Raw genomic sequence first — 12,224 nt, forward strand, 5'->3', positions numbered from 1 at the left:
AGTCACATCCACGGGGGTAGGAGGGGCTGCTTAAACGACATATTTTAACTCCTAGATGTGAGAGACCTGAATAGTGAGACCTGCAGATTTATACACCAATAACACTCCATTAAGCTAAAGTGGTTTTGGTGCCTCTAGTATCCCTTTACATAACTATCAAGAATAACTATCACTAAACAAACAAACATATTTTCAGAATGAAATCGTCAGAAGTAACTACAATGCAGGTAGCACACATTGCCTATTCCTGTTTTGTAAAGTATACTAAATATAATAATATACTATGCAAAAGGGTTATCTTAGGTTACTGAATATACATGTGAAACACTATGAAGAGTTCAAGACATAATGCAGAATAGACTTGGAGGTTTATTCACTAAATACTGAACTGCAGTAAATTGAAAAACGATTTGTAAAATGTAGGCAAAAAGGTCTAATTTGTAAAAAAAAAATCTCTGTCTTATAGTTAGTTTTCAATTCACCACATTTCTATGTTTAGTGAATAAGCCCCTTTTTTGAGCAGAGTCTCTAATATTGATGTCTTGATAGCTATCTCCGAATCTCCACCTCTGCTTACCTGAGTCCGGTGGCTTCTTCTGCTGTGACTTTGTTCCCTTAAAACCCAAACAAAAAGTTGTCTTCTTTGCATGTGTTTTTTGATCATGGCTAACCTATGGATACAAAACAGATCAATTCATTAGTGAACAAAGCTAAAATCTTGTGAAGTGCCAATCCTCTCCATATTACAAAAAAAAAAAAAAGACATTCTGTTGGAGAAAAAAAACTGTATTCTAATGCATCTTGATGTAGAACAATCACCCAGACAATATTCTGTGTGCTCATAATAAACCTTTGGATTAAGTTTAAAAACTGGACTTAACCAGGTTCATTAATGTGTGAATTGTCAGGAATTCAATTAAATGTTTGGCTGTTTTGGAGAAAAATGTAAAATTCGCTTTCAATGTCAAATTCAATTTTAACAATTCACACTTTCGAGAAAACCCTAATATTGGCATGGAAAGTGCATGCATTTATAAATGGAACAATTATTTAATTCATAAACCCCTTAAATTAGAAATTGACCGACTATGAAAAATTAGCAGAAAACATCCCGGGTATATTATTGAACTTTGCAATTGTTATATAGTTGAAGTCTATCAATCACCACCAGATGGCTCTCAGCCTGTCTGTTACTGAGAATATGACTCTAGGAAAATGTAACCGATTCCATTCTGTGTGAATGCAAATTAGATAAACTGTATCAGCTAATGCCTTCTATCTGCTCGCTTTTCTGTCTGTATTTGCTTCTCCCCTAGGTGTAAACTATTAAGGAAAGGAACTAGTGTCAGGCCAAGTTCTTCCGTGACATGAAAGTGAATTATAAAATAGTGTTACATATTGATACAAATTTGTGTTTTAATTAGATTTGTCAACAATGTGAAATGTAAAAGGATACTTTACATCAGTCAAGGCTTAAAGCGCAATTTCATTCTGGGATGCTTAGCATCCAATTACCAGAGCTGCTTGTGGTTTTGAGCTTTCAATTTTTGGGATGTAGCGTATGAGTACATACTGATAAACAAGTAACAAAATGACATTGGGCTGAACTGATATTCAACATAGAGTTTTCAAAAGGAATAAACGCAGTCAACACTCCAATCGTAAGGATCACCCCATAGAAAGTGCAACGTTTCAGCTCAGCGGAGCCTTAATCAAACATACGGATAACAAAGTGCAAATGTGCACATATAACCCCACAACCAATTAATCCATCAATAAAAATAAAAACACATGTATCTAAATGACATACATAATAACATTAGGAAAACATGACATGGAGATTTTTTTAAAAGTATGAAGCAGTAACGCTAAATACACGCATGGAATTTAAAAAGGCATAAGATGGTATGTTTTAATGTTAAAGGCACAATGCAATAATAGAGGTTATATTCCAGCAAGTTAACTAAAACATTTAGAGCCATCTTGCTCAATATGTTGCAGATGGTAGAAGCATGTATGGTGGACAAAAAATTGAGATTGGACTTCTAGTTCCAGAAACAGTGTATATAGATCATATGCATATATATAATATAAGCAAAAATAAACCGTATTATGTAAGGAATCAAATTCTCCCCATAAGAGACTGCCATGAATCAGGTGGACACAACATTGGGATCAGACTTATAAGTCAAACTTGCTAAAGCGTAAACTGGAAAAGTAATCAATCTAATTCCAGAAGCAATGTATATAGAAGAAATTACAGAAAAAAAGGGAACATTCTCTATTGAGTCCCTAAGGCCATAAAGTGTCTAACGTGTGAATCCAAAAGGCCTCCCTCTTTTTGAGTAAGCTTTGTAGATTACCTCCTCGCCTAAGTGGTGCTATATGGTCTATTATTTGAAAACATAATTGAGATATGTTGTGATTACATTCTAAAAAAAAAGAGTAGGAATAGGTAAATCTTTTTGTTTGGTTCTGATTGTGAATTTATGTTTATTAAGTCTCTCCCAGACTTTTATTGTGGTCTCCCCAACGTAGAGAATACCAGAAGGACACTTGAGACTATAGACTACATAAGTCGATTCACATGTAAAGAAAAAACTTTTGTGTTATAAGACCATTACAGGGATGGAAAAATCTATCACCCTTAAAGGGACACTCCAGGCACCCAGGCCACTTCTGCTCATTGGAGTGGTCTGGGTGCCAACTCCCACTACTCTTAACCCTGCAAGTGTAATTATTGCAGTTTTTTTTAAACTGCAATAATTACCTTGCAGGGTTAACTCCACCTCTAGTGGCTGTCTACTAGACAGCCACTAGAGGTCACTTCCTCCTTCATAGCACAGGAAACCTGTGCTAGAGCGTCGCTGGACGTCCTCACGCTGTGTGAGGACCTCCAGCGTTGCTCATTTCCTCATAGAAAAGCATTGAAAATCTTTTTCACTGCTTTCCTATGGGGAGCGCTAATGCGCATGCGTGGCATTGCCGCGCATGCGCATTAGGTCTCCTCGGCCAGTGGGCAGGATCAGTCTCGCCCACCGGCTGACGGAGACAGTAGGAGGAGCGGCGCGGAGGAGGAAGCAGCGACAAAGGGGTTTTCACCCCTTCAGTAACCGGGGTTGGGGGGTGGGAGGGAGAGGGTACCTCCAGTGCCAGGAAAACGGATTGTTTTCCTGGCACTGGAGTTTTCCTTTAATAATGGAGTTGCAAGAACACAATGATTTTTGTCCACGACAGTTTGTGGCACTTTTCTGTGCCACGACTGTAGTTCCCTCTGTTCCAGGCTCCTCACAGTGCAGATACACACATGTGGATACACAAACACACAGACTGACACACGTGCAGATACAAAGATACAAATTCTGACACACAGATACAAACACTGACATACATACAGATGTACAGACACACAGATACAAACAATGACACACTCATACAGATACATAATATGGATACACACACTGACACATGCAGATACATAGACACAGATACAAGCACTGAGATACACATGCAAATGAAGAGACACACATACAGTTGCACAGACACAATGACACACATGCACATACCCACAGAGAAAACACTGACACACATAGATACAGACACATAGACTGACACATGATGTACACACAGTCAAAAACACTGACACACATACAGTTGCACAGACACACTGATGCACATACTGGCATACATGCAGATACACACACTGACATACATATAGTTGCAAGGACATACTTATACACAAACTAACACATATACAAATGTAAAGACACAGGTACAAACACTGCCACAAATGCAGACAAACAGATGTCAACATTAATATACATACAGTTGAACAGACATGTTGATAAACACACTGCTACACAGATACACAGATACAAACACTGCCACACATATACATACAGATACAGACACAGAGATAAACATACAGATATAAACATTGATACACATACAGATACATAGACACACAGATACAATCATAGACACACATACAGATACAGACACAGATACACATGTAGATACACAGACACACATACTGACACACATGCAGATAAACGGACACACACACAAATACACAGATATATAGACACACACACACAAACAGACATACAGATACACACACATACAGATACAGACACATAGATACACACACTCATATGCATACAGATACAATGACATACATAGATACTAGGGCCGGCCCAAGACAATTTTCTGCCTGGGATAAACTGACACACACAGAGATATACTGACACACACACAGATATACAGACACACTGACACACACACACACACACACAGATATAACAATACACTGACACACAGATATACAGATACACGGACACACACACATATATACAGATACACTGACACACATACACAGACATGCAGATACACGGACATACACACATGCACATATTTACAGACACACCGACATACACACAGATATAAAGATACACTGACACACACACATAGATATACGGATACACTGACGCACACACAGATACTCAAGACATATACACACATACACTGCACAAACACTACATACATAATGACACCCAAAACACATATACATATAAATTTTGGGTGGCTTCTGTGGCTAAGGCTGTAGAGAGTTGAAGTCCCATTCTCTCCGCCCCGCCCCCTTCGCGGCCTACTCCCGTGCAGCTTAGTAACAGCTGGGAGGAAGTGTGCGTTTTGCACTCACTTCCTCCCATCTCTCTGGTCAGATTAGAAGGGCCCAGTCGCGCTATTAAAGAGCTGCAGTGCGCGACAGGGCCCCTTATAGCACATATCCATCAGGTGGCCCTGAGTGCATGGGCCACCCGATGGACCCGCTCACCTTGCGGTCCCCAGCCCGTGCGGGGCGGTTGCACCACGGCCATTACCAGGATTTTTAAGCGTACTCCCTGGGGCACTGAATTGTACCCCTGGGGGTACGCGTACCACGGGTTGGGAACAGCTGCTCTAAATGTTTAAGTTAATTTGCTGGAATATAACCTTTATTATTGCACTGTGCATTTAACATTAAAACACACAATCTTATGCCTTCTCAAATTCCATGCCATGTATTTAGCTATACTGCTTTATACTTTTAAAAAAACGCCATGTCATGTTTTACTAATGTTATTATGTATGTCATTTAGATACAGATACCTGTGTTTTTATTTTTTATTGATTGGTGTCGTCACTTTCTTCCCTACCCCAGCCACCCCCTAGGTTAGGGGTACCATACCATCATGCACAGTACCCTTACTTCCATGGCTTAAATCTCAAAGGCAAAACATACCTATCTGTGGCACTGCATTCCGATAACCGTTCTTTTTTTACCATGTCACATTAAATATGATTAATAATAAACACAGCTGCTGAAAAACATCTTAGTGCTAGAATATAGTCCAGGCATAGGCAACCTTCGGTACTACTGATGTTTTGGACTACACCTCCCATGATGCTTTGCCAGCATTATGGGTGTAAGAGCATTATGGGGGATGTAGTCCACAACATCTGGAGTGCCGGAGGTTGCTTACCCCTGATATAGTCTTTTTACCAGTCATACACTATTTAAATTCTAATTATGAAGCAATGGCTGAAAATAATAGCTAGTCAATAAATAGTGAACAGTTGAGATAATAAAATGTACAGCTGCTGCAGAGCATCTTAAAAACTGTTTTGTTTATAGGTGTTCTTGGCACCACTGTCCCTCATCAAAAGAATGCAAAATCACATATTGTCCTTCATGATGAAAGAGATCTTGACAGGAATTCCTCAAATGTATTTCCCTCTGTTTGCTCATAGTTCCTCAGTCACAGCGGCAAATTCACGCTTTTTATTTAAGGTTGCTGCAGACAAGTCCTGGAACACACGTATATATCTTAACAATCAGGAGGCAGAGTAGATTCCTGGTGAAATTTACCCATTAATTGACTTTTACAATGCAGAAAAAGTGTCTCTAGGGGCATCTGGTGGCACCAAATTTATTTTAATTAATCTGTGGCATCTTTCCAATGTAAGTTTAAAGTCTGTTAAATTCTGCAAAACCAAACCTGTATCTGTGCAGATAAAGCATTCGGTCCAAACCATTCAGGTATTTCCCAAATACGAACATTACTTATTCTGCTCCTACTAGTATACAATTTTTAGCAGACCTGTTTAATTTGCGAAACCAGCATTCACACCTTTTCATGTAATTCGATGATTTCCTCCATTCGCTCCATTTGAGTTCAGTTTGGGATACGCCAACGTTCAATTCAGCCACTTCTCTGCGAATGGCAGCTATTTCTTTTATTAAAACCACACATATTTATTAGTGGACTATTGCACTCATAAAAGTGAATTGGTACTAGGCAGAACACAATCAATGTAGAAAGAATCTTCAGTTTTCAGATCCCAGTGTTCACAGTAACTTGGAAAAATTGGATAACAGTCATACTGCAAAACTGTATTATCATAAAGAATACTTTAATGATAATTGCACTCACAAATGTCCAACTTGATAAAAGGCACATCAGAAATAGGCCGTATATGATTTCATAGGAAAATTCTCCTTAACCCCTTAAGGACCCATGACATGTATGACATGTCATAATTCCCTTTTATTTCAGAAGTTTGGTCCTTAAGGGGTTAAAGTGCATCCAAGTCCGTCCATCCAAAGTGCTTCATGCAGGAAAAAATAAATTTAGACCAGTAAAATAATAAAATATAAAGTGGTAATAAGCCCTACGCATTTTGTCTACTAATGCGTGATCTTCCTCAAAGGAATCTGAATCAGTCGGCAATATAAAATCCAATGTGTCCCGCTTAGAATTTTAAAGTTCCTTTGGTGCCTACCCGCGGCCGGTCTCAGTGAATTCGTTAACGGCACCATTCGTTTTCACAGCTTGATGCTGACTGAGGGGATGGGGGGCCATTACATGGCTGCGATCAGATTAGATTATATTTGTGGATTTCGATCCTAATACACTTTTAACTTTTTTTTTTTTTTGGTGTTTTTTGGTTCAGAAGTAATACAACATAAAATAAAGCAAATTTACAGCAGGTTTTCCAGATTTGGTATCCATTTCAGCCCAGATAGGAGCAGATAGGGGCTTGTTAGTGGCTATCTTAGTTACCAGTTAGACCATGTGCCCAAATGTAAAAATCTTCAGATTTTAACCTCCTATCCTTTGTAATAGTTCTAGAATAATGTCCCGAATTTTTTAAATGTAGTCTAAAAAAAGTTTTGTTGCGCATGCACGGACTTGTGGCCACTAATACACAGCTTGCTTAATCTGTAGTTATAGAAGGGGTAAAAAACATTTTTTTGCCTAATGCTGGTGCTGCACTGAAAGGTATTATTCCTATGTACTCCAAATATGTGCTCCGAAAGTGATGAGACCTTGCCCATGAGGATGTCGTCCAGGCATTTGCCCAGTTTGCCCAGAGGTTAGTATGCATCTAAATCAGTGTGTTTATTATTGTGCATTGTTGAATGAATTATCCAAAGTCATCTCTTTTTATTCCTAGTCAAACTATTTAAGTGATAGATATTACAGATGAGGTGGTGCTTGAATCTGTCCGGTGAAAGTCAATGAACATTTCCAAGAGGGTGACTGTGTAACTAAACACCCTGTTATTCAATCACTGTGTCACTTGTAACTCTAGATACTTTTTATAGATATAGCTGATGTATAGCTCACACATCTGCCTTTCTGTCTGAGAGCATACAAGGTGGGATTTCTCAGAGAAGGTCAATGCAAACAACACAAACCAATTCTACTCTTAAAGGAGTACAAACTTTATGTTTTGTATTTAGTAGTAATTTAATTTTAACTCCCTTAAGGACCAATGACTTTCTATGTTAGCTTAACAATCTGTTCTTTAAGGGGACACTATAGTCAACAAAACAATGTTAGTTTAATGAAGCAGTTTTTTTTTCTATAGTTTGTTCCTCTGAAGTCTCACTGCTCAGTTTTCTGCCATTTATGTAGCCTTAGTTATACCATCCCTGGCTGTGACTGACAAAACAAAATGGTTTAAATTTCAATCAGATGTAACTTACTTTAAATGTTTTTATCTCCTGTTCTGTAAATTAAACTTTAATCACATTCAGGAGGTAAGGTCTAGCAAACTATTAACAGTGCAGGAGATGAGAAACTCTAAATTAAACAGGATTTGCAATAATGGAAGAACAAACATTAGATGACTCTTTACTGGAAGTGTTTAGGACAGTTTTGTAAGTCACATGCATGGAGGTGTGACCAGGGCTGTATGACCAATGTGATTTAACTCCTAAGTGGCAGAGAATTGAGCAGTGCGACTGCACAGGCATGATCTGTACACCAAAACTGCTTCATTAAGCTAAAGTTGTTTTGGTGGCTATAGTGTCCCTTTAAGATCTTATTCTTCCGCCTCGCCCCTTCCCCCTACCCCCCTGGGTTTTTCAACTTGTGCCGGTGTGATTGAGAATAAACTGCAATAGGTGGCGCTGTGTGTGGAGAGAGCAGGGATAGGAAGCTATAGCTTATCCCTGCTTCTCTATCCTGACTGAATCCGTGGGGGAGCAGCACAGAGTGCAGCCAGCAACACCCAGACTGCAGAGACAGCCTACAGAACAGGTAAGTGAGGGATGGGCGGACAGCCTATAGGAAGGGGCAGCAAGAAGCAGGAAGTGACAGAAGGAGCACAAAGGTAAAGGAGAAGAAAGGATCAGAAAGGAGAAGAAACAGAAATGAACAGGAAGAAACATCAAGGTGCAGAAAGGGTCAGCAATGAGCTGGAAGGGGCAGAAGGAGCACAAAGGTAATGTAGGAGAAAAAGCAGAAAGGAATAGAAATGAGCAGGAAGGGGCAGCAAGGAGCAGAACAGGACAGAAGGAGCACAAAGTTAAAGGAGCAGAAAGAATCAGAAGGAGCACAAAGGTAAAGTAGGAGAAGGAGCAAAAAGGAGAGGATACAGAATTGAGCAGGACGGGTTTGCAAGGAGCAGGGCAGGACAGAAGAAGAACAAAGGTAAAGGAGCAAAAACAATCAGAAGGAGCACAAAGTTAAAGTAGGACAAGGAGCAGAAAGGGTCAGCAAGGAGCTGGAAGGGGCAGAAGGAGCACAAAGGTAAAGAAGCAGCAGGAATCAGAGCACAAAGGTAAAGTAGGAGAATGAGCAGAAAGGAGAAGAAACAGAAATGAGCAGGAAGGGACATTAACCCCTTAAGGACCAAACTTCTGGAATAAAAGGGAATCATGACGTGTCACACACGTCATGTGTCCTTAAGGGGTTAAAGAGCAGAAATGGTCAGCAATGAGCTGGAAGGGGCAGAAGGAGCACACAGGTAAAGTAGGAGAAGTAGCAGAAAGGAACAGAATTAGCAGGAAGGGTCTGCAAGGAGCAGAAAGGGACAAAAGAAGCACAAAGGTAAAGGAGCAGAAAGAATAAGAAGGAGCACAACGGTAAAGTAGGAGAAGAAGCACAAAGGAACAGAAATGAACAGGAAGGGTCAGCAAGGAGAAAGAAGGGTCAGCAAGGAGCAGAACGGGTCTGCAAAGAGCAGAAGGGATGAAAAGGAGCAGAGGGGACTGAAAGTAGCAGAAAGGGATCAGAAAGAGAAAGGGGCAGAATGGCGCAATAGAAGCAGAAAGTAGCAGAAAGTTAAAGGAGCAGAGGGAGCCAAGGAGGAGAGAAAACAGTGTCAGAAGAAAAAGAATGTCAAATGAATGAGAAGAAAAGGAGATTGGAGCAGGAAGGACAAGTGAAGTGATCTCTCCACTACATTCTGGACACCACATCATAAGGCTTTGGTACCTGGGCCTGGCAGGGAAACTTTGGAACTTCTCATCTCCCCAGGTAAAAAAAAAAATATCAGTGTTAATGTGTTCACTTTTAGTTACTGAGTGTCAGGAAGCACTGAGTGCCGCTGGGTAGGGGTGCCGCTGATTGGCTAGAGCGATCAGATGGCACTCTAAGCCAATCAGTAGCTCCCCATTCCTAAAAAAGTTAACTTTTTATGAACTGGGAACTAGCGATTGGCCTAGAGCATCAGCTGACCACTCTAGCCAATCAGCGGTACCCATGCCTGACATCAATCTGCACTTCCTGACACTCCGTTTCTGAGTGGCCTGGAGATCTGGAGCTGGGGGAAGCCTTTGGTGTTAAACCATTTGAGAGCAGTTTAACCCCTTAAAGGAAAGAGAGTACCCAGGGGCCTCCTGACATAATAGCATTTTCATTTAGATGAAGTTGTTATAGTGACCAGAATGTTCCTTTAATTTGCTTAAAGGAACAATATAGTGTAAGGAATGCAAACATGTTGTGAAAACACTATTTATATATCCTGCTCCCCCCCCCCCCCCTTCACGCTATTTACCTTATTTCGAGCGTCACAACGATCTCTCAGTCTCCTTGCCTAATGGTTGTCCTGGTTTTTTATTTCCAAAATCTGGTCACCCTGGCTTTGTGATAATGACTATGACCCTCCCCTTAATTACACTGTAAAAAAGGGGCCAAGCATGGATGTCATTACAATTATGCCCCCTCCCCCGGAAAAATGTGTTATGAGTAACTCTATAAGTACCATACTTTAGCTGCTTAATGTTAGCCATCCTATGAACATGAAACTACTATGTGTCCATTAAGGTATGTCATGTGAAGTCAGTTACATATTAGTGAATTGTTTTGCGTGGTTGAGCAATCAAATTGTGTTAGCCATGACATAATGCAACCGAAAATGGTTGTTAAATAGAATAGTTTTTAACCAATATTTTTTTTTTAATCGATTTTCCACTAGATATAATGCCAGATGACATTGTTGTAGCCAAACTCGGTAAATGGGACAGCTGTTCATGAAGGAGCGTCCAATACATGTGATTTGGAAGGACGTTTATCTTCCTTTTTTAACATTTACCCTGTTAGTGAGTATAAAATAAATTAAATATAGGTTTATGGGGGTCACTATGACCCAATATTAGTATAAGTGAGGTTTTTAACTGCCCCCATACCTTCACTTGCCATGCCATGGGTGTGGGCATGACCTCCAACCCTTTCTGACCTTAATCACAAAACTTCTAACCACAAGTACACCCTAACCCCCTAAAATCCTTAACAGTAACATCAGGTAAATAATTCACCTAAACCAAAAGAGCTCCTAACTTTACTAAATATCTTTAGTCTAAGCTGAACACAGCACCATTATGATACTATGTAACTTTTTTTAGATAATCTTTCTTTTCAAAATATCGAGTTCCTTTTCATGCAGTGGCAATACATTTGAAATGCAATGTGTTATGGAACCTTGCAGAGAGACTTTCTGGCCAGAGACTAGGAGCCCTTGGAGCCCTCCAAATGACATGTAAAGCCCATGAATTGTTAATTACTGAAGCATCAGCAGAAGTACTAATGTATTTGTTAAGGGTTAACCTGTGATCACTAAGAAACATGAACTATGGATTGGGACCTTAAGGGTTCATCCTTATTGACATTTAAGGGCTCGGTCTGATGAGGATTGAATCTATTAATTGAGACTATCAAGACTATTCCGACATCATGGGAATAGCAATTTTTTTTATTATTATATAGGGTACTGTATTTGAGTTAGTGGGACTGAATGGACGAATCATGTGCTTATGTTACGGTTTAAAATCCTCATCTTATTGATCTCTGACTGGTAAATCCTGGGAGTCATGGACAACCATGCAACCAACCACCTTTTCCCGCAGGCTATTCTGGCAAACACTGGTCCCATTTTGACAAACACCCTTTAACATCTACAAAAATCAATACAAATGAAGCATGGACTAGACAGCCTTGCATCAATAAGGTGAAATATTTCTAAGATTTTTAAACGATGTGGAAGAACATTACATTTTGTATGTTAAAAGTAAGAATAGGGGTAACAACAATGGTCTGGGAGTAAGTCGCTTTTTATATACAAAAAAAAATATGACTCTGCATTTGAAGAATTGGTGAACAACACATGCAGACCTCATATAGAATACATGCTTCCCATATGAAAAGTGTAACCATGAATTTTCTCTGTGCTTATAATATCCATTTCTAAGTATTACATTGCATCCCACAATTGAAGTGGTTAATCATTTTCTTTTCTCCATGTATATTGCCAAAAATATGCATATTTACTACCTATCTTTAAGTCAGCCATGTGAGACGTATAGGCCTAAGAACCAAAAAGTATCTTTATAAAGATGGTTCCGGGATCATGCAGAGAAACCAATTTATCCCCGAGCAGAAGGAGCAAGAAAA

The 12,224-nt window shown here is 39.6% G+C and overlaps 1 protein-coding gene across 3 annotated transcripts in view; it reads right to left on the reverse strand.

The window, feature by feature from the left end:
• Positions 1–12,224, reverse strand: part of MYLK4 (myosin light chain kinase family member 4) — a 143,919-nt gene that overhangs the window by 33,693 nt on the left and 98,002 nt on the right. For all 3 annotated transcript variants that reach the window (XM_063451794.1, XM_063451795.1, XM_063451793.1), the window contains one exon: positions 578–671. In XM_063451794.1, coding sequence (XP_063307864.1) covers positions 578–671 — 94 coding nt within the window. The remainder of the gene's footprint in view (positions 1–577; positions 672–12,224) is intronic.

The sequence above is a fragment of the Pelobates fuscus genome, chromosome 4 (genome assembly GCF_036172605.1).
Source record: "Pelobates fuscus isolate aPelFus1 chromosome 4, aPelFus1.pri, whole genome shotgun sequence".
Classification (NCBI taxonomy): domain Eukaryota; kingdom Metazoa; phylum Chordata; class Amphibia; order Anura; family Pelobatidae; genus Pelobates; species Pelobates fuscus.